Raw genomic sequence first — 24,708 nt, forward strand, 5'->3', positions numbered from 1 at the left:
CCACAAAATAAAAAAACACTAGCTCTGCACAATAGGCCTTCCTGGTTAAATGCAAATAAATTTACCATTTCTTGTGTGTTATGTAATAATATAACCCTACTACTACTGTAAAATGACCTGAAGCATTTTGTAATGGTTACAGTACACAACATTTTTTGCACATTATCAGTTAACAAGGACAAGTGCAATTGTATTATATGTCACAGTATAGGACATATTATGTACTGTACTTGTAGATCAATAACTCAAGATCAGTAAGCACTAGGCATATACTACACTAGGCATATACATTACTTACACCCAACCAGGTCATAAGCACAAAAACATTTTTTAAGGTACTGCGCAAAAAAAATTAACAGTTTAATTTGATTGAAATAAAAAAAAATCTATAATATAACATATATATTAATATTCCTCATTGCATATGAATTAAATTTATTTTAAAACACAGTATGTCCACAAAATCACAATCAATGAAAAAGACCTCTTACTAGCTTCAGTAGTGAATTCACAATCAGCCAATCAGAAACCTCTAGATAGTTCTGGCTATTGTCATCATCTTTAATCTGTAGTATCATCACTGAGCCTCAGGCATCTGCAACTGATATAGCTACTGAGAGCAATATATGTGCATCCATGCTCTGCATCTGTCCGCAGTTACGCAAATTTGCCCTTACTGTATTGGATCAACCACCTTTTCTGTGGGGACTCTCCAGTTGCCAGTACATGCAATGTCACATACAGGGAAATCTGCTGCTTTTTAGAAGATGGGCATTAAAAATGTGTAGACTTAACATACAAAAATAGACGTACTTCCAATTCAGCAACAGTACCCCTTTTATTCAAACTCCTAGACTACATTTAATTTCTCTTGGGAGGCAGTGGTGCTGTGATGTAGGATGCAAGTAACTTTGAAGTCAATGCAATATGTTGCCTAATTCTTAACCAGAATCAGAGCATTTGTATATATATAATGTGTGCTGTTTTTATATTTTTGCTTTCTTGGATTTTTTTATATATACATAGTGCAAATGGACCTATATTAGATCATAGATGCAGCTAATGAGGCACTCTCCCCTGGGTCCCCACAAAGTATTGCCACCCCCTTCTCCTGGCCATGCTGTACCAATAGCCGGGATGCGGTCAATATCCCGACCGCGGGATTCCAGTGCTAAGAATGCTGGCACCGGAATCCTGACACCTGTCAGAATCCCGGTGCCAGCATCCTGACTGCTGGAATCCCGAAGGTGAGTAGTGGGGTAAGGCGGAGGGTTAGAATTAGGGGTTGGGTTAGGCACTAGGGGATGTGTTAGGGTTAGGCACTAAGGGGGAGATTAGGGGGTTGCGAGGAAGAGGTTAGGTTTAGGCACTGAGATGGAGGTTTGGTCCAGGCACCAGGGAAGGAGGGAGGGTTAGGGTAGGGAGAGGGTTAGGATTCTTTCCAACAGGTGTTGGTATTCTAACCCTGTCAGGATGCCAGCATCGGGATTTTGACTGCCTGGATTTCGAGTGCCAGCATCCCATCCCCCCATATCCCTCTTATGGGCGAATGCACATTTCATAGACAGTTGTGTACTGTATTTCTGTTTCCTGATGTGGCTGGTCAGCAGCTGCAGCGGGCTGGATTGGATAATAGAAAATTATACTTCTACTTTAAAAAAAAAAAGTCTGTTTTAAATTAATGATTTTAGTTCAATAATTTCACATTTTAACTATTACAATTCTGGCTAGCATTGTACATAGTATCAGGAATGGGTATGATTTACTCCCGACAGCAGCGAAAATCGCGATCGTCCTTTTTGGTAAGTATTGCTATCCTAATCCCCCCCCAACCCTAACCCTCCCTTAGGGGTGCCTAACCCTAACCTACCCCCCAAGTGCCTAAACTTAACCCCCCTCTAAGTGCCTAAACCTAACTCCCCTTCCCTGCAGCCTAACCTTAAGTCTCCCAAGGGGGTGCCTAACCCTAACCTCACCCCGGGGGTGCCTAACCCCCCCTTCCCCTAGCCTAACCCTAAGTCCTCCCCGGGAGCTCCTAACCTAACCCTCCCCCCCATGGCTTGCTGCGCCCAGCACCCGGCTTACCTTCGTTCGGTATGCGGGATGTCGGGCTCCCGGCGTAGGTCTAACAACAGGGATTTTGACGCCTGTCATTAGAACCTTGCCGGGACTAGACAGTCGGGAAGCCGGCGGTTGGGATTTCGTCCGTCGGCGTCCTGAGTACTTTCCTAGTATCATCAGTATATCATTTTGATAATAAAATTTTTGTGGCAGGGGCCCACTCAAATTACTTTAGTAAATCATAAATCTAAATCTGACTCTATGACCACTATGTTATATGGGTTTATCTTAAATAACATATTTTAGAGAAGTCTTGCAAATAAAGTGTATACAGTACCTGCAGATAGAGGCATAAAGGCATTATGCTTTTGAAATTCTCCATTCTCGTTAAGAAAATTTTCAGGGTTGAATTCTGTTGGGTACTTAAAACAAGACGGATCTTTCAGCACAGATGTCAGCATTGGGAAAACATCGGTATCCTGGAAACATGAGAATTTGCAGAGAGTACAAAAAAGAAATTCACAAAATGTATCATGTTATTTAATTAAAAAAATATATTTATTAGATAGATATATTAAACAGGATTAAATGTATATATTAAACAGTAATAATTAAATGTATCTTAGAAACCTGCCTAAAGCTTCTGCAATTAAAAAAAATTCTGAGATAGTGTATTGTGACTTGTATAATACGTATATGAATGTTGTAAAATACTCTATGGGGCATATTCATCATCACATAGGGAGGATATTCAATCAGCCGTGATAAGTTGCTTTTCCACAAAAAAAATGACTTATCCTGTAAATTTGTACTTTTCACACAATCCTATTAGTTGCGACTTTCTGCAGGTGCTAATTCTCCATACCATTTGCCACGAAAATGTTTTTAGCACTTCCTGAGTAGGTAAAAAATAGTGCAAAACCCCTTATGTTGCCTAAAAATATCTGGACTTGGTTCAAAACCATCGGGACACCCGCCTACATAACTATTTAGGCTAAAATATTTTTTTAATTATCTGAATTTGGCCAAATTTGACATGTCACATTTGGAATGAAAAAGTGTACAATGCAGAAAAATGTAATAATTTATGTGGAACAGATACAGTCAGGTCCATAAATATTGGGACATTGGCCCTCATTCAGAGCCGTACGCTCTGAGCAGAGCGCACGCTCTGAATGAGGGCCGGGCTCCATTTTCATGGAGCGTCCTCCTGGACGCTCGTATAGCTGTGGGTCACCACCCACAGGCTATACGAGCGTGCATTTTGATGGCCGCGATGGTCGTGACCATCGCGACCATCGAAATTGCGAGCCGGAGCCTGCGGTTGAGGTTTTCAACCGTAAACTCCGGAGTGATTTTGGCTCTATCAGAGCCGAAATCACTCCCACTGACATCACTAGTGATGTCAGTGGGCCGGCTTCTGACGGGAGGCGTTCCCGTGGGAACGCCCCCGTCAGGGAGGCACGCCCCCGGCACGCCCACCAAATGGGGCGTGCTGTCAATCAACATTGACAGCACGCCCCCTTTGATCGGACACAACGAGCGAAGGAAAGTCCTTCGCTCGTCGTGTCTGGCGCATGCGCACGACGGAGCTCCCTCCGTCGTGCGCATGCTCAGTGCAGACCATCGACCCACTTGCGAGCGGACAGCCGCTCGCGAGTGGGTCTGAATCAGGCCCATTGACAGAATTTTCAGATTTTGGCCTCTATTCACCACCACAATGGTTTTGAAATGAAACAAACAAGATGTGTCTTTGTGTGTACATATATATATATATATATATATATATATATATATATACACAAAGACATTATACTTTTATTTATAACATTGCCAATATATTACTTTGATCATTTTATTGATAGGGGCCCCCACCAGTTTGTTGCCCAGGGCCCCCACAGACCTTAATCCAGCCCTGCTTATAGGCAATTGTATGCACCCCCAATTTAAAAAGAACATATGTTTCCCCCAAAAACAATTGCTTTATATCATTATTTCACCATTTTAAAAACATGCATATAACAGCCATTGGACACATTTTAAGAACCCTAAATATTTTTATTAGGTACAGGCAGATTTTCCCATTTTTACCTATACTTATTATGGGTACCACCACAAAAAATGATTGAGTGAATGCCGCATTGTATCTTTCGCAAAACAATTGCGCAAAAAATGAAAATGTGCAGTGCCGCGATAAGCGATAGATGCGAAAACTTACCATGCAATAAATTATTACATTATCGTGGCTAATTAAATTCCCTCATTAATGTATATAAGTTAAAATAGTCAATTCCACTTATTAATTCTAAATATCAGATGTATTCATCACAGTGGTAATGCAGGAGATATCACTAATAGCTCCGGCTTAACCTTCATTACCTATCTGGGCCACTGTCCCCATACTGTAGCATGTGGACTTTTCTTCCTCAAACTCCAAAAACGAACTTACCAGAGAATAGCATCAGTTTGCTTATTTTACCTCATATGGCAAAGACAATTTACCCAAATGGCCAAAAAAGTGTTTTTTGTTTTTTTTTATATGATCTGCAAAAACGTAATGTATGTAGTAAAAGCAAATGTGTGTGTTGTATTGTTCTTGTTGTTGCTGTTTTTTCCTTTGGTAGTAATCCACCCTTCCAATACAGCAAATTTCCAATTTCTACATTTAGTTTTTTACTGTAAAATCTACAGTACACTTTAAAGCAGAAACTCTCCATTTTAAAAGTTTGGATGAAGGTGGTTGATTCTGAGTTGGACTGCTCTTCCACCTGATTGTGACTGCTTGATTACACTACAGTAATGCAAGTACCCGCCCATGTATACTAAAAATCCAAGTGACTGCATGTGGAAACCCATCCTTCCCATTGTTCTTACATCAACAGCTGCAGCCGTTATCATTAGTACTGGGACTTATGCCACTTTCATGTTGGGTGCAAACAATCCTTGAAAAAGAGCTATTTACTGTAGCTTTAAACGCAATGGCGTTGTGTTCAGTACCTACCACTGACATTCTACACCTAAGCCTGTGAGTGTCCAGAATGGGTGGCGTCCAGAACCCTTGTTTTTTACACGGAGTGACACTCACTACCAGCACATGGTATGGATGATTAACTTTCACTTTTATTTTATTATATACGAATCTTTGGAGTGATTTGGACTGCTCAGTTACAGATTTGGGACTTATTGTACTTTTGTTGCCTCCTTGATACCAGAAGTTTCATGGAAATTAGTGTTTTACTTTATTTATTCATACTCATTGCACTTTAAGTTTTTATGTCCTTGACACCTGGAGGTTCATGTTAAATTATATTCTGCTGCTATACTTATTTGCGCCATATGCACTTTGGATAAGAAACCCTTTTCCTCATGACAATTCATGTTTCTGAAGTTTGCTATTATATTATATGCTAATTTGTATGAATTTATATAATTGGGTAACCACGTTTTTATCTTTTATTGTAATTTTGATTGTGTCATTAATAAATTCAGTTTGCCATTTGGCTGAGATAATCCTACTGGAATTGTTTTCACCACCTGCACTAGTGTCACTACACCTTTCATTTTGCAAATGATCCCTCTGAAACAGACATCATGTCTCTATCTACGCGCTACGAACAAGCACTGACGTCAGCTGACACACCTATGACAATCACATGACACTCCCATGGGATGGATCAGTTACCACCCACAAACGTCCATTTCACAAATAGTGGGGTCCATTGAAAAACTGGACACTCCATAAGAACTAGTGAACTTTGGGCCTGATTCAGACCCGGTCACAAGCGCTGAGCACTTGCAACCAGGTCGATGTTTGCCCACTGGGCATGCGCACGACGTAGCTGGCTCCTTTGTGCACATGCGCAAGACGCGGTTAGCGACGGGTGCTCCGTAGCTCTGGGTGTCACACCAAAGGGGGCGAGCTGTCGATGGTGAGTGACAGCTCGCCCCATTTGGTAGGCGTGGCCGGTGGGTGGCTTCACAAATGGAGGCATTCCCAAGCGAATGCCTGCCGTTTGTGGGCGACCCCACTAACATCACAAGTGATGTCAGTAGGAGAGCTTCCAGCTCTATTAGAGCCAGAAGGTCTCTGGGGCTTGTGGCCATGAGACCCTACCACAAGGATCTCGACGCAAGCCCGATGGTTGTGATGGTCTTGACCATCGCAACCATCATCCTGGCCGCTTGCAATAGCTGTGGGAGGGTACCCACAGCTATGCGAGCGGCCAGGAGGCCACACGAAAAAAAAAAATGCCCAGATCAGAGCGAGCGCTCTTTCAAAGGCATGCCTTTGTCCACATGCTTAAGATTATTTGGCAAATGCTCAGTCTCCAATTTCTTCCTTTGTGCAGTATGCTAAAATCCATGAGAACCATCTGCATCACCACTTGCTTCCAAAAATTTGTAGGAATAATATGGTAACCCACCAAAGCATACACTCTTGATTTATTGTTTTAAACCAGTCCAATTTTTCTAATATTACTAGTGTTCCGATTTGTAAGGATTTCTATAGTTGTTGGAAATTTCCTTTTGGTGAATAAAGTGGACTTTTAGCTACTGTACATCCAGATAGAGAGAGAGAGCTAGAGAGATATGTAGAGATGAATTTGACATTTACAATGTCGACAACAAGAACGTGGACACTGTGAGGTCGATCCTGCCTTGCCGACATGTTAATAACGTGATTTAAAGCATTTTAACAGTGTCAGCTTTACAACTTCCAACATGATTCTTTACAACACTGTTAATGTTCTTTAAGTCATATTACTAACATGTCATTGTGCCTGCTTTAACCTCACAGTGGGAGAGATGTATCAAACCTTCAAGTAGAGAAGTTGCCCACAGCAACAAGTTTCCAACTGTCATTTTATCTTCTAGATAAAAGATAGTTAGAAGCTGATTGGATGCTATGGACCACTTCTCTACTCTATTTCTCTCAAAGGTTTGATACATCTCACCCAGTGTCCCTTTTTTCATAGCAGATATTTTTTTATGTCAAGCTCACATAGCGAAGCCGATAAGGATATAAACCTTTGGTAGTGTGTATCCTTTAAGCTTCACTTCTCTTAATGTTCTCCGTGGTACACCCATTGGGACTAGGTCTATGAATCTTTGCATTTCATGGATCACTGCTTCTGTGTAAGGCATGTTTTTCCTGTCTTGTACGGTCAGACTGTGGTTTCTACCAATTATGTGGTCAATTTCCTCCTGAACTTTGGCTGGGGAACAAGAAACTAAAATGAATGGTAATATTAACATTTGTAGCAATGATTTTAATGTAAAATTTTCTTTATTTTGTTGATAAACTATTAAAATGTCATTATACAGTAGTCACCAAAATAATAACTTAAGTGATTCTCACAGGTCTATTAAAGTTAAGCGTTTATTTATTATAAAAAAGAGTAAAAAATTCACCAAAAATGATTGTTTTCGACAGAGATAGGGCTCCACTCTATTTAACAAGCACTGCAGTCAGCAATGACTAATAGCCATCACTGCGGCTCGGCGATAAAAGTAAAACATTATTTTCTTCTGAAATATATAGTAAAATAAAAAAAAACTTTGTTTTAAGATTTTTTCTTCTTTATTTTGATCTTTTAAATTAATCTCCTACAGGAAGCACAAAACAGGCAATGCTGGGTCAGCCATGTGCAAAAGGACCCAAACTGGCTGACCAGTATTGCCTTAGCTGCCATGGTGAAATTATTTTGTTAAATAGTGGAGATAATAGACACTATCATTTTCAGTACAGGTTGTTTTTTGTAATCAGTTTCAAAAGCCATAAAAGCTGAAATCGGCAGTATATTTAGATAAGCAATACCCCAAACTGAGAAGAGATTTGTGAAAAGAGTAGGGTTGGCCATCAACCATTGATGGTCTGATGGTGATGATGACTAGTTTAACAAACAATGGGAGGCTATCCATGGTGAACATTGGTTGTGGTGACACAGTGGTTAGTGCCAGCGACAATTTGTGAATGCCTGGATGCTGTCTGCATGCACAACTTTAAACCATTAATGGCTCAACTATGAATGATTACTAGTCAATGATTATAAAACCATTGACCATCAATGTCAGAGTAGTTAATGGACAACTCTAAAAAGAAGCCATTTACAAGGCAGCACTGTCAGTTAATGTCCACTTACTGAGTTTCTGGAGCATGTGGAGGAATAGTTTCCTCATGGAGTGAAGATAATCAATGATTAGTAACAGAGAGAATGGAATACCAGCTCAGAAAGCAACATACTGTATATGTATAGGATCTTTAGGTTGGCAGATTATGCAGAAATGATTTATGATTTCTAGGAAGGGAATGAGTCACAAGTAGAGAATAGACAGATAGGCCAGGGTCAGGAGCACAACCAATATGGGCCATAAATGTAAAAGGAACAATGATCAGGAAGGACCAGTCATACAAACCAAGACTTGATGTAGTATAATTATTGTTATAGCTACAGTAGAGTGAGCTGTGACTGTCAGGACCAGGAATGAAGGACAAGAAAAGGCAGTAACAATATCAAAACAAGGTGGTTTTAATCAATGGGAAAAGTAAAACAAATAATATATAAAGCAAAGTCTAAGGGCTGTTGATAGTGATGACAGCTGTTCTAAAAAACAGGGGGCTGAGGACCTCATTCAGAGTCGGTCGTAAGGTAAAAGGGGCCGGATATGCAAATAAAGCGATCACAAGTTGCGTCGTTAAGATGGGATCAGTCGCTGGACTAGCGAGGGGAGCATGCGGCCATAATACTAAAAACACACCCCCTTCTCGTACGCAATACACATCATCTCCGGGCATATAAGGATTAATCGAGACCATCGGCAACCATCGGAGCTGGTCGTAGAGCTTGAGGTTGACCATACCCTCTCTTAAGCACTACGATCAAGTCAGTGTAAAAACATCCCATGCCACATGTGCCATGACACTACTTAGTTAATTATGCAATCCCATAACACGCCGTTCGCATAATTAGGCATGCCTGCATTCGGATCTCCACTCCCCCGTTCACAAGCACCTTCCCCTGTTACCACTCACAAATGCCTCATCCTATCACTCAAACTAACGACCTGGTCAAGTTGAAGGAGAGAGAAATCTCCAATCGCAACAGCTAGTTTGCGCATGAGCATTGCGAAACTTACGCATGTGCTGTTTTGCGAACATCACTGGGTACGACCGAGCGGCCGCTTACGACCGACTCTGAATGAGGTCCTGAGAGCCTTGCAATTACATAGATGCGTATGACTCAGAATACTGGAATATAATGGCATTAGACTTATTATCGCTGGAGGTGTACGGAACTGCTGTTGCTTTGTAGTTGACTCAGAAGGAGCATTGTCTGTAAAAATATATTTCTTCAGTACTTATTGCTCTAGTGAGGTAATTTATTAACTAAACTAGCAATCAGGCCAAAATTAACAATTTAAATCCAATCAAACCAAATTGGATTGGCCTAAATTCCTGTTTGCCAATGAGTTTAGTTGTTATCCATTTATTCAGCCTGCCTTTTAAACATATGAATCTCTAACTTTGTCTTACATGAATGTTTCAGTGGCTAGTGGACAAATAACGGTGCTTTTGTTTGTAGAAAAAGTCATGATATTTATTTCAAATCTTGCATTTTATTTTTCAAACAGTAATAATCAGTTAAAAAGACATTATGAAAACATGGAAAAAGTAATCTTTTTTGTCTAGAGATGTGCACACACCCGAACTTAGGGGTTCCGAGTCGAATCAAGTACCAGTTCAGAATCCCGGCTCAGGTCTATTGATAGCTTGGTACTTAAAAACGGAACTCGGGTTTTGGATAGCATGTTAACATGACATGATTTTAGCTATTTTTATATATTTTTATCGATTTTTATACATTTTTATGTGGCCAAATTCAAATTAAAACACTTGAGGAACCCAACAAGGACCAAATTCTGATGAATATTGAACTGTGAGTCCTCGTACATGCAGGCGTTATTTTAAATGGGCATTCTCAATGCCTAATAAACATAAGTTATTACTGATTGGACATGTACACACAGATTTTCTCAGACGTGCTCACCGGTGCCTTTGTAATCAAATGCTATAGCAGAAGCCATTTCTCATGGATCACAATTGTGAAAATATGCTAATGACTCAGCCGTAGTCCAGTGCATTGAGATGCCCATTGACAGCATGTCACATCTGCCGCTTATGCACAAAACTGGAAATATCAAAAGCCTTTCAGGTAGACATCAGCCTTCTGAGTAAGTCTTATCAGTTTCAGACAAAGTGGCTCTCCAGGTGCGAGCAAGATCGCAGTGGCTAATTTATGCATGCCTACAAAACAGTGATTAAACATGCCTTTCTCTAACCACCTCCCCATTACCTCCCCCAAATTCTGGCTAGCTGTCGCTCACTTTGAGAGTGAATCCTCTGTGTGAGCAAAGTTACAATGTGATTGATGCATGTGCACAGGGCCTGATTCAGAGTTGGGAATAGAGAGAGACATAGCACTTAGCTGTGTACCTGGACAACCATGTTGCAATGCAAGGGGTGTAAATACATACATTTTTTTGCATGTGGGGTAAATACTGGCTGCTTTTGCATGTAGCCCACAAATACTCCACAGATTTATTATTACACTACAATTTAGATGTCAGTTTGGACACCTCCATCCCAAATCTAACTCTCTCTGCACATTTTAAATCTGCCCCACCTGCAGTGCAGCATGGTTTCACCAAGATGATTAGTTGAGAGAGATATCTCACTCTATTCCCAACTCTGAATCAGGCCCACAGTGTGGTTCTGGAGCATTGGAAAATAATCGCTCAATTTGAGTAAAACATCAACCTGTGCAACTTGCACAGAACACACTTACAAAGCTCTATTAACAGCATGGACAATATACAAGGTGTTGTGTATGCTTTCACACGTTGTTTTACACCGGTGTGTACGAGTCACACAGAGTATACTGAGCTGATACTGTATGCTTAAATATACTTTAATTGGACTTTTAGGCATCTTTATAAAAAGATTATCAGCTAGTGATCAATGTGATGACAGAAAGCTAAGATGGAGATGGATTTTCGTAAATGACTCACCAAGAACATCAGGGTATTTCAGGAGAAGTAAGAAAGAATAGGTCAGAGTTGTGCTGACAGTCTCCACCCCAGCAAAGAAGATCTGCAAGGTGCATGCCAGTAAATTCTTCATGTTAAATTCACTCTCTGGGTTATTTTTCTCCTGGTGAGGTAAAGAGAATGCATTGATAAATAAAACTGATCCCATTATGTATTCATAACTATTATCGTGTAACAAATAACCCCTATAAATACTCCATGTGCTCCATAATACTGCATTGAACTACAGACAACTACTAATACTCTATATATTTCTCTCCCTGTAACTACTAATTCTCCAGGGCTATAAGAAGGGTTGTGTGGCTGGTGACATTGTCCAGGGTATAATACCCTACATACGGCATGGGCACTGCCTCAACGCATAATGGTGTTGCCCACCTGTCAATTTTGGATGTAGTGCCAAGCAAAGGGCCCACTGCATTGAATAATGCATGGTTGGGCACCTAGCTCTCCCCAAGATAGGTCCCCTCCTCCTGCTCCTACACTGCAGTGGGCAATTAATGAGATGTCATGACATCTCATGCCTGGTAGAGGGTAGTGTGAAGAGCAAGTTCCAAAGACAAGAAGAAGACAGAAACAGTTATGTAAAATTTCACCCTGAGCGTCTCCAGTCAATTAAAAGTGTCATCCAGTGTGTCAGATGCACATATACATACCAAATATAAAACCATGCTAGTATATAACACTTTTCATTCATTACTTTGCTTTATAGCAAATATCTGTTTATTTTATCTCCAAGGCTGATTTGTTTGTGCTGATTAGTATTACAGACAGTTAAAAGATTAACCAGTCTGCAATGAATCAGAAAGACGTTTTATTTTTTCTTTTGAAAGACAGAAAGGGAATGACAGGAATGTGGTAATTTTCTGACTTGTGTGATATCTATCAGTTGCATTGGTGGTTGGTAACTTATTGCTGATTCTATAAATTTTTTAGCTATCTGCCTTACAAGTTATATCCACTTTTTACTAGAGATATGCACTGACCCCGGTGTTTTTGTTTTTATTTTTTTTTATCTGGATCCACCCTCAAGTGTTTTGGATCTGTTTTTTTTTTAAGAAGAAACAGCTAAAATCATGTCATTTTTTGCAATCCAAAACCCAAAATTCGGATTTAAAATCCAAATTCCAAACCACAGGGAGATTAGAACTGTGATTTGTATTTTTTTGGATCTCCTCAGGAGATCAGAACCACGACTCAGATCTGTTCAGTTTCATGAAGTTCGGGTGGATTTGGATTTCTGAATAATAGAACTTCACATCTCTACTTTTTGCCAACCCATATTTTTTGGAGAGTTGCTCTTTAGTAACAAATAGGGTAAAAGTTCACCTATTTGGGAAACCATGATCTGTTCATGGGTCCCATTACAATTTACCTGCCCAAATGCCCAATTTAGGTCAGACTCTTCCACATACCTTTTCATATGCCATCAGACTCCACCACATCAACCTTACATAGCATAAGAGCCTTCCAAATGCTAATTATGATATCAGCCCCTCCACATGACTCTTAAATGCCATCAGACCCTCCACTTGCCTCAGTATAAATAGCATACCTTGAATAATATCCCTTGTCTTGTAATACTGTCCTAGTAAAGGTGACATTCTGAGAATTACCATGAATATAAGAATGTGTTTTCCCCACATAAAGAGTATTTATCTTGAAGTTCATCTTGGAAGAAAAAATAAATACACCACCCAATCTGTCTCATCACACAGTGGACAGACTATTCATTAATTTGTGAATACACTACAATGGAAAGGATTTCAAGATAGATGCTCATGTAAATAATTGAAAACTATAAATTTTTTTCTAATACCAGAGATATTAGAAGTTATATGTGTGTACTGATGTTGTCATTTTCAGAGTTGCTAGGCATGCACCAGCAGATGACTCAAAGTATGAACAGCTGAGTTACTTAACCAGTGATGTTGATTTATTGATAGTAAGTACAGTCATACTCACTGTTACATGCACATTGTAAAATGAGGTGAGCTTGAGAAAAGTGGGGTTATATACAGCTCACCAGTCAGTGAGTGTATGCTGCAAATGGGTCATAGTGCAGTAAGCTGGAACAGCATTAATTGCAGGTATTAATAAGTTTCTCTAATAAAGCTAAGTAGGAGACTCCTGTCCCCAAAAATTTCATTCACACACAGATAAAGTCAAGATGGTACCTGCACATGCTTAGTAAAGATCTCGTTGACCATCTTGAAACAGGGCTCAAAGGCTCCCTGGAGGGACAGGAAGACTGGAGTCTGTGCAGTAATGCACTCTTCTTTCAACAATATACTGTATGAGTGGGGAGGTGGGCATTTGTGCTCTCATCATTCAAGATGCTAAAATGCCTAGTTACAGCTCTGTAATACTTTATATTAACACTCCATGTAACTCTTACTATTACTCCACATTAGAGATGAGCAGGTCCGGTTCTCAGGGAACCGGACCCACCTGAACTTACAGATCCGAGTCCGGCTTGGGTTTTCCCACCTGACTCGGATCTCAAAGTGAGGCAAAATGTTATCATCCCGCTGACGGATTTTTGTGGGTTTTGGATTGTATAAAAGTCCCTCCCCACGATGATCAGTGCCATTTGCTTGCTGAGTCCTGGGCTGTCAGGGCTGTGCTTCATCCCAGAAGGGTTGCTGTGTATATCCAGGGTCTGCTGTGTCCATCTCTGCAGTGTCCAATCCATCCAGGGGTTGCTGTTACTGTGTCCATCCAGGGGCATTGGCTGCTGTGTACTTCCAGGGGCTGCTGTGTCACTGAGGAGATGTCATTATGTCATGTGCCACTTGAGCTAACTCACTCACAAGGAGTGCTTTGCATCTCTTAAGATCTGTGTCAGTTTGAAAGAAAGACATTACATACAACTTAAACCTAGGATCAAGCATGGTCGCCAAAATGTACTGATCCAATTTTAAAATGTTGATAACCCTTTGATCCTGGATAAGCAAATAAAGAACTTGATCCACAAGTCCAACATACTTTGTGGAATCACTTCATTTCTTCCCTTCCTTCAGTTTCTGTTGCTGCTTTTTCATTTGTCTAATTAAAGGAATCACCTGACTCATGCTGGCAGTGTCTGAACTCACTTCATAGGTTACTGCGTCAAATGGTTTCAGTAGCTTGCATAAAATAGAAAGTATTTTCCACTGTGTTGGACTAAGGTATATTCCCCCTTCTCTCCCTATGTCATGGGTTGTTGTGTAGTTTTTGATGGCTGGTTGCTGTTCCTCTATTTGCTGAAGCAAATAAAGAGTGGAATTCAACCTGGTCACTACCTCTTGCTTCAGTTGGTGGTATGGCAATTTAAAATGTTCTTGCAACTGCTACAAACTTTTACGTACAGTTGCTGAATGCCAAAAATGTTCAGAAATATTCAGGCCACAGACAGCATCTCCTGAACGCACCTGTCATTTTTTTTATATAACGTTCTGTACCACCAAGTTAATTGTGTGAACAAAACATGGGACATGTTCAAATTCACCCAATTGTAATGCTGTCACAATATTAGCTGCATTTTTGGAAATTACAAATCCTGAGGAGAGTCCTAGTGGGTCCCAAGTTTTTGATACAGATTGACATTGGTATGCCTCTTAGTGAAGCTGGTGATACAGAGTGTAGACTGCCTGTGATTGAGCTGGCGTTGTGTGTCAGATACTGCTTCTGAAGACAATACAGTCACTGAGTGGGCTTTCACTGTAATGTAATCTTTGCTTTGATTAGTACCACTTGTCTACATATCTGTGGTTAAGTGGATAGTGGGTACAATGGCATTTTGTAGGCCAATAATTCGTTCTTTAACATCCTGGTACAGGTAAGGAATTGCTATTCTGGTAAAATGGAATCAAGATGGAATTTGGCAGCATGGACACATGACCTCAATTAACTGTCTAAAACCAGATGCATTAATGGTGGATATTGGAAGCAGATATAATACTAGCATAGTCGTCATGGCTTCAGTGATCCGCTGTGCAACTGGATTGCTGCTTTCATAATTGCTTCCTCTTGAAAAGGATTGTTTCACAGTCAATTGTTGTTTGAAACTAGTACTACTAGTCTTCTTGGTGCCTTTCTGGAATGAAGATTCGCCCTAAGCAGCAGCAGCATTAGCACTGACGCACTCAGATTCTTCTGAGAAATCCTGGATATAGGAAGAGTCAGTTAGTCTTTGCAAACTGGATGCAAAAGGACTACCTCCGATCACTAATGAGGAGATGGATGATGATGGTGTTGGCAGTGAGGTTTGCATTATCTAGGATCTAGCTGTGAGAAGGGAGCTAACTGATCTTGTGCTGCTGTTATTATTTTACTAGATTTTTCCAAGCACACAATTTCAAGAATTTGGTAAATATAATTCCACATATAAGAGTTGGATTTTTTTTAAAACACTGGCAAGAACTGCTGTCATGGTGGCTAACTTACTTTTACACAAACAGCAGCCTCATCATCAATATCCTAATTAAAAGTGTCAGATGCACAAATATCCCCCTCATCCTGTTGCACTACCACAGTAGAATCCTCTATTTTCTATGTCCCCATCTATACTTGTGCTGCTCATCCTCACATTTGCAGAGAGTGCAGAAATGGTGGAAGAAGGCTTCTCTATGAGTACAGTATCAGATATGTAAGACTCACACACAGCACTCATGGACACCCTTAGACACTCCTCAGGGATTTGTGATGTTTCTGAAAACACAGTTTGTTCTTCAGCCTTAATGTTTTTTTTCTGCACTGATTTGCCTGTTTTACATTTGACATACCTTCTAGACTGAGAGTGAGAAGATTGTGCATCATCATGTGAGGTTACAGAAGTAGATGTCTGACTGACAGCAGTTACAAGAAACATCACTTGCAAATAATGGCCATGGGGTAAATTTACTAAGTGAGTTTTTAGAAGTGAGTTTTAGAAGTGATGCTGCCCATAGCAACCAATCAGATTCTAGCTATTATCTTCTAGAAGGTGCTAGATAAATGTTAAGTATAATCTGATTGGTTGCTATGGGCAACATCACTTCTAAAACTCACTTCTACAAACTCTCACTTTAATAAATTTACCCCACAAGCCTTTCCTTGTCACTGTGTGTTGTGTATGGCATGTTGGAATTGTTATGTTTTTTAGCAGAAAATGTTCCATTTATTATTAGATGTGATTTTTTTAATAACATTGTGAAATATTGTTTTTATTTTAGTTGCCCTTTCTTAAATCCTCTATGTCCTTGAACATCGGCTGTTGGAGATCTATCATCATGACGGGTGGCAGCTTCAGCACTAGTACTTGGTTGCTGCTCCTGTTCTTTTATCAATTGATCTTGATCCATATCAACTCACAGTGCTTCTAGTAATGGTGGCACTGCACATACTGAACAGTGTTGTTTAACACGGTGCCGGGACACACATTTTAGAAAAAGTTTTTTTCTTTTTTTAACATATGACAACTTTACACTGCAATTCACAGCCCTATTAGTAATGGTGGCACCAACTCAATGTGTCTGAACAACACAGTGTCTGAACAACACACACTTATTTTTTTTAACAGTGCGATTCACTGCACTATTAGTATAACAGTGGCACCTACTAAGCCTTATTTCTTTTTTAAGTACAGTGCCTGAACAACACACATTTTTATTTTTTTAAACTCTGTGATTCACAGCTCTGCTAGTATAATGGCAGACCCTACTGAATGTTATTTTTTAAGTACAGTGCCTGAACAACACACATTTTTTGAAACACTGCAATTTACATTGTTATTAGTATAATGGTGGCACCTACTGAATTAAATTTTTGTAAATACAGTGTCTGAGACTGTCCTGAACACAAATATTTAATATTTTTTATATAATTATGGTTTTCCTAAAACTGACACGGTCACAGTGCAGCAGCACACAGCCCTTTACTGATGATGATGACACCGAGTGTGACACACAGTAGTCCACAGCCATTAATCACAGAGTCACTGTCACATTGCAGCTCACAGCCCTTCACTGATGACAGAACCTGACAGTCACAGAAAGTACTGCAGCACACAGCTCTTCACTGATGATGGTGGCACTGATTGTGACACACACCAGCCCACAGCCCTTAATCACAGAGCCACAGTCGTACCGCAACACGCCCCACACCATAACCCCCTAAAAAGGCAAGACACACACACCAAAGGATTAATGGCTTTAGTACACATTAACACACACTCACACTACATACTAACCTTCTCCCTGGAGGAGGTTGATCTCTTTATCCCTGTAGAGTGCCAGGTCTTCTTAAAACAAAATAATGGAAGTCGTGATCCCCATGGACACAGAAGCACTGCACATATTATACTCTACAGTGCTTCCCCGGAGAATGACAGGACCCACAAGGTTTCCTGCACTATAGCCATGATTGACTGAGAGTCAGAATGCTTTAAACCAATAAGTGACCGGTTTCTACTACAGCGCCTGCTGATTGGCTGAGAACGGTTAGTGCAAGAACCCACGTGGGGCACCTGTAATTCTCTGGGGAAGCACTCTAAAGTACAGTATGCATTTACAGTGCTTCTGTGTTCATGAATTCTGTGTCCACGCTAATCTTTTTTCTAAAATGTAACCATTTTCTTACACTGTACACATAGAAGCCTGCACAGATTTGACTGATCTGTGCAAACTTCAGCAGAACACACTGCTCACAGGCACTTCTATTAATTTATTCTGCTCCGAGTTTCCTTCATTTTCTATTGTGTTTGGCAACACGATTTTTAGTAAATATGTGAGTTGTATTCCTGTCTGTGGAAAGTACTTGTGAGTTGGTTTGATGGACTATTGACTTCTCTTTGTATGTTTGGCCATCTATTTCCGTTCGCATCTTGTTTTTATGCCCATGTTTGGCTTTTTATAAATCTAGTATAAAACAGGGGAAATTCACACGAGAATACAATCTCGGTGAGGGACAATTCTTAGTAAATTTATCCCTCACTCTTCATACTATAAATTATTAAATTGTAATTAATCAGTAAACACCTGATGGAGCATCTAAATTGGAAGTTGAAACCACACAATTACTCTACTAAGCAATACTTCAGATGTTCCATATTACCTCTTCCTACAGTATAACTGTTCACTGGATCCCATACAATCTTTCCCTATATATTCTTCCTTTAAATTATTTCATTTTAATAATTCGTCCTACTACTATATGAAATAAATTCCTGCAATTCAGATAATGCCACATAATGAACTCCTAAAACTGATCCATTACTGTCTTATGTTTCACCCATATAATCCCATAGAGGATACCTTGGAAATGTTCTACAGGATATATACATGTATTACCTTTTCCATTTTAATGAGGAAGGCATCAACGTAATCTCTCGGGTTATTAGTATCCAAAGTCTTCAGGTTCATTTGTACTCTATTATCTACATATTGGCCGAGCTTACTCAGTAGTTGATTTATTTTATGGTGACGCCCAGGAATAAATCTCATCAGTCCAGGAAACATCTCAAACACCTAAAGATGAAAATGAATGATGTCCCATAAAAACATATGAAGAGGGAGGAAATTACGGGTTTAGTAAGAATAATGGCAACCTTACTTAGTTCACACTCACAAATTAATTTATGTAAAATCAAGCACCTCTCATTGGTCACTTGTGCAATAAATGTTCTATTAAGGACTTCATTTAAAAGATCTTATCCACTATCCTGCAATTTAGTGATAGCAATAAATATATCAGTGGTTCCCAAACTTTATTGAAGCACCCTAGAGTATCAGTATCATATTGAGAAATTCAGAAATGTAGTAAAGTAGTAAAGTTAAGTAAATTGTGCTGACCTATCATCCTTAGGTTCAGTAATGTGGTCGAGGACAGGTTTGTGCTTGTTTGTCCACTTATTTACATTGCATTACATTTACATTACATTCACCATAAATAATTTGATTTGGTGCTGGACCATCAACCTGAGGCTGCCCCGCAAGTGTCCCGAGTCACCCCAGGGTGCCACAGCGCACAGTTTGGGAATCACTGAATTAGATGTAACTCAGTCACCTGCCTAAATCAGAGCAATCATTTTCACAGAGAAAATAATACAAACATGGAAGACTAGACAATGCTATAAGAGGTAAAACCACCACCATCACCACAACTGAACTGACCTGCTGATCATACATAAAGCCTGATACAGCACAGATCGCTATTGCGATCGCAACTGCGATCACTCACGCAGGTCTGCTGCAAAAAATTGCCAATGTTTGCAATCGCACAGCCAGCATAGAGACGCCCACCACCGCTATCTCACATCCGTAAGACCTCGCTGACCTGTGTACACATCGGTAACATCGAGTAACATTGGCCCCTCACACACAATTACAACAGCTCTGACCTGACTCAGAAATTGCAAGTCTCGTTGCACGCAGTGAGTACGTATGCCGTCACAGTGTCTAATATATGTGTTCGAATGAACTGGCACGCCTGTGTTTCTCCAACCGATCCCCTGTCACCACCCCCAAACACTGACCTCCCGTCACTCACTCTGCGATGGCTTTCTGTCTGCGTGGGTGAATGCAGCGCGATCGCAATGCTAACCTGTGCACGCGCACTGCAGTGCATACGCATGCGCAGTACACAACAATCTGCCGTCTGTGTACGCGGTTGCAATTGCAATTTCTGCTGAATCAGGCAAATAGTACATAATTTACTGGGTCCCGACCATTACCAACAATACACAGAGCTCTAGTTTCTTCAGTTCTGGAAACTTTACTTCCTAATTTTTCACAGCTACCTCCAGATGATACAATTTGGCTGTTGAGGTATTCAGCTTAATGCGAAAAATCAGAAAAAATAAAAGCCACCGGCACTGCAAAGAACAATCACTATATAAACACACACCACTTGATGTAGTACCAGGTGTCTCATGCTGCTGTTATGAGTTGCCAACCATAGAAGAAACAAACAAGGGGGAGAATAACAGCGCTGTGAAACACCCAAGACCTTGAAAATATATAATGTAAAATACTAAATAAAATGGAAGAAATGTGCAAAATGAGAAATGATATTAAATGAATAAAGTAAAAAATGTAAATTCTAGATGATGAAACAGTTATGACAGTCACAATTAGACCTATTTAATGATTAAAATATAAATATAGAAGTTTCAATACATAACAGACATCATTAGCCAGTGAAAATACACATGTAAAATGTACAATATGATACAAAATGCAACAATATATAACATAAAAATATCCAACTGATTTCAATCAATATAAAAGCTGTTTGCGCAAAAAAAAGATTTTTTTTTTTTTATAAAGACACCACAGTACTATATAACAGCTGCCATTTTGTATTGATTAGTTATATCACTGATGTTTTGCATCCCATGTATGGGGAGATGATTAACGTTGTGTTGCCAAGTTGTAACATGAATATCAGTCAGAGTGAAACAAGTTCCATGACAGAGAAGCACTTGTAGCAAGTTAGACAGGCTAATAAAATCTGTAATAATCCTCAGGTCAATTCCTAAGTAGATATGGTCTCCCACAATATATAAAAAATGGCAATGTCTCGCTGTTATGGTATGTGTTAGTGTGATAATAAGGACCTTATTCAGAGTCGGTCGTGAGCGCTGAGCACTCGCAACCGACTTGATGTTGGTCCACAGGGCATGCGCACGACGGAGTTGGCGCCATCGTGCGCATGCGCGAGCCACCGCTAACGATGGGTGATCCGTCATTAGCGGGCTCAAAGCAGACGGAGCGAGCTGTCGATGTTGATTGACAGCTCGCTCCGTTTGCTGGGCGGGCAGGGGGCGTGCCTGCACAAACGGAGGCATTCCTGCCGGAATGCTAGCCATTTGGGGGCGGCCCCACTGACATCATCAGTGATGTCAGTGGGGAGCTTCCTGCTGAAACACAGCAGGAAGCTCTCTGGGGCTTAAGGTTGACGAGACCCTACCCTAGGGTCTCGTCATAAGCCCCGATGGTCGCGATGGTCTTGACCATCGTGATCATCTCCCTTAGCGGTCGTTAGAGCTGTGGGTGTTAACCCACAGCCTAACGACCTACATGGAGGCGGCCGTTCAGGATGCAAGCGGCCGCCCTGTTTCTGAACGACCGCTTGCATCCTGCGACCGCCTCTGAATGAGGCCCTAAATCCCTCACCAGCATCCTCCAAATATTACTGAGCCTTAGTTGCAGGGGCAAATGATGTATTCCACTGGATTTCGGCTCGTAGTTTGCCGTACTATGCAAGATCAGCCTGGTGTTGCCATTATTGCTGGGCAGTGATATGTGAGGTCAGCCCGGTGTAGGCTGTGCTACTAGGCAGTAGCGTGGGACGCACTCCATGCACTGCTGACTCAAAAGTGGGATACACTGTGCCACGCAGTGTCCCGTCTCGCTGTTCACTGCAGTGTAGGGATGGGCAGATCGATTCACTGCACTGAGTTGAGCCTCATGGCTCAACTCGGTGAAGTTTCTCGAGACAGTGTCTCGAGACACGGTTCTTTAGATAGAGCAGCACTGGAGCCAGCAGGGTAGCCAGCGACTTAGAGTGAGTCGCTGACAGCTCTGCCACCCCGCAGCCCAGCACTACAGCTCAGGGTTCTCACTGACTCTCCTGAGTCAGTGAACTCCCCGAGCCCTGGCTGTAGCTGCGCGACTCAGTGTCGCTGACAGCTCCGCCCCCCCAGGCCAGCTGAAGCCTCTGCACTGACTCAGGAGAGTTAGTGCACTGCCCTGAGCCCTTGGCAATTGCTGCAGGACTCAAAGTGAGTCGCTGACAGCTCCGCCCCCTACACTGCCGATCTGACACAGTGGAGATCAGGTCGGATCAGCAGTGTAGAGGGCGGAGCTACCATTCACTAGCTACCACTGACAGAGAGGCTAGGTAGGTGAGTGTCTCGACTCACCTAACACTGAGTGACTCGAATCATTCACTCATGTGAATGATTTGAGTCAGTGTGTTGAGACACTCACTCACTAGCCATCTCTACTGCAGTGCTCGGTCCAAGCACATGAGTCCAGGCACTGTCCACGATGACCTACGGCAGTGTGGTTCCACCTAATGAGAGGCAACACTCCATCTCTCACAGGTCTAGGAGGCTTGATGCAGTGAGTGCAGTGCCGGTTCTCCTGTTATGCATGGTATGCAGCTGCGTAAGGCGCCACATAGTGAAGGGCGCCTCAGCTGCATACCATGTGGGTCATGGGCAGACTGTGTCTCTGTGACACAGCTGCACCGCGTGTGTAGCGCTGACCGGACGGAGTTCGGTCAGCGCTAAACAGCAAAAACACACAGCTGCCGGCTCCGGCATCTGTGTGTTTGCTTTAGCAGCTGATGAGAATCAGACAGACTCTCATTGGCTGCGGCTCCCACTGCCAGAGCCGGACATCTTCCGGCTCCCGCAGTGGGTAATGGGAGTGACGTCATGACGTGACGTCACTCCCACAATGCAAAGCGGTGGACGGAGGAGCTGATAGTGGCGGCGGGACCAGGAGCAGGAGCGGGTTTCAGGTAAATGTTTACGTCTCTACTGCGGGTGGCAGGAGAAGGTGGATTACTACTGGGGGCATGACAAGGGGGGGCACTACAAGGGGGGGAAATACTACTGGGGGCAGTACAAGAGGGGGGACTACTTCTAGGGGCACTACAAGGGGGGGTACCACTACTGGGGGCACTGTAAAAGGGGCACTGCATAGGGGGTACCACTACTGGGGGCACTGCATGGGGGGGAGTACTACTGGGGCACTATATAAGGGGAATACTACTGGGGGCACAAGGGGTACTGCACAGAGGGGACCACTACCAGGGGCTCTGTAAAAGGGGCACTGCATAGGGGGTACCACTACTGGAGGCACTGCATAGGGGGACTACTACTGGGGGCTCTATATAAGGGGAATACTACTGGTGGCACAAGGGTACTGCACAGGGGGTCCACTACCGGTGGCACTGTAAAAGGGGCACTGCATAGGGGGGCACCAAAAAATATACTCGCTTAGCAAAAAATTTGGGCTAGGGCCGGCCCTGAGTGAGTGGATATGCCGAAGTGAGGCTGGTGGAGGCAATGCTGAATATAGGATGGTCTCACAGTGGTGACTACTGAATTGTAGAAGTCTCAGACGTGTTTCTTCCCATATGGGATTTCCTCAGAGGGGTGGAACTTGTTTCAGTGTGACTGATATTCATGTTACATCTTTGTGTTATTCATGTTACAACACAACGTTAATCATCTCCCCACACATGGGATGCGAAACATCAGTGATATAACTAATCAATCCTAAATGGCAGCTGTTTTAGTACTTGTGGTGTCTTTATAAAAAAAAAATATATATTTTTTTTCAAACATTTTTTATATTGATTGACATCAGTTGGATATTTTTATGTTATATATTGTTGCATTTTTTTATCATATTGTACATTTTACACATGTATTTTCATTGGTCAATGATGTCTGTTATGTATTGAAACTTCTATATTTATATTTTAATCATTAAATAGGTCTAATTGTGACTGACATAGCTGTTTCATCATCCATAATTTACATTTTTACATTATTCATTTAAATATCATTTATCATTTTGCACATTTCTTACGTTTTATTTAGTATTTTACATTATATATTTTTAAGGTCTCGGGTGTTCACAGTGTTGTTATTCTCCTTCTTGTTTGATTCAGCTTAATGCAGCCATGAAGTGAATTATTCAGATTCATATGGTGATATACATATTCCAATGGCTGTGAAATGGACTGTCAGCTAGTGATTAGGGTGTGATTAGAGTTCCTGACCAAATTTGTCTCTTGAGATATTGTTACTAGAGCATGTATCAATAAGATCTATTTTCTGTCATTTTATTGAACTGTGAATATGCTAATGGAATAATATTTTCCAGCTATTAAACTTAGGCCCACATTCAGAGCCCCTCGCAAAAAGCGAGCGCTCGCTCTGAATGAGGACGGCCACTTTTGATTTGAAAGGTGGCCTTCTGCCTGCTTGCTAAGCTGTGGGTTACCACCCACAGCTTTAACGAGTGACCAGGTGATGGTCGTGATGGTCGAGATCATCGCGTCCATCGGGGCTTGCGACAAGACTCTTGGGGTAGATTCTCATTTACCGCAAGCCCCAGGTAGCTTCCTGCTATAACAGAGCAGGAAGCTCCCTACTGACATCACTGGTGATTTCAGTAGGGCCACCTACAAATGGCAGGCATTCCTTCAGGAACACCTCCGTTTGTCTGGCCACCCCGCCTACAAAACGGGGCGAGCTGTCAATCAACATCGACAGCCGCTCCGTTTGTAGCGAGCCCCGGAGCGAGTGAATTTTTCACTCGCTCTGGGGCTTGCGCACGCTCACTGCGAGCGCTGCGTGTGCGCAGGCCCTCACCATCGACCCACTTGCGAGCGCATAGCGCTTGCGAGCGGGTCTAAATGAGGGTCTTAGTTTTTTAATAAATGCTTAGTTTTCTTAGTTTTTTTTTTCCTGCAAAATCACAGAGATTTAAACCTAAATTTATTTTAGTGTGCTTTATAGCGCTGTCTAGTCTTCCAATTTTGTATTGACAGACC

At 41.6% G+C, this 24,708-nt stretch overlaps 2 protein-coding genes across 2 annotated transcripts in view; one reads left to right on the plus strand and one right to left on the minus strand.

Annotated features, from left to right (window-relative positions):
- LOC148518781 (cytochrome P450 2C23-like) overlaps window positions 1–24,708 on the plus strand; it is a 395,981-nt gene that overhangs the window by 170,564 nt on the left and 200,709 nt on the right. The window lies entirely within an intron of this gene.
- Window positions 1–24,708, minus strand: part of LOC148518784 (cytochrome P450 2G1-like) — a 50,934-nt gene that overhangs the window by 1,847 nt on the left and 24,379 nt on the right. Inside the window, exons 5-8 of the mRNA XM_088477121.1 lie at window positions 18,480–18,656; window positions 11,131–11,272; window positions 7,090–7,277; window positions 2,399–2,540 (exon numbers count right to left, since the gene is read on the minus strand). Of these exons, the coding sequence (XP_088333247.1) occupies window positions 2,399–2,540; window positions 7,090–7,277; window positions 11,131–11,272; window positions 18,480–18,656 (649 nt within the window). The remainder of the gene's footprint in view (window positions 1–2,398; window positions 2,541–7,089; window positions 7,278–11,130; window positions 11,273–18,479; window positions 18,657–24,708) is intronic.

Source organism: Taudactylus pleione, unplaced genomic scaffold, assembly GCF_031769625.1.
Source record: "Taudactylus pleione unplaced genomic scaffold, aTauple2 ptg000199l, whole genome shotgun sequence".
NCBI lineage: Eukaryota > Metazoa > Chordata > Amphibia > Anura > Myobatrachidae > Taudactylus > Taudactylus pleione.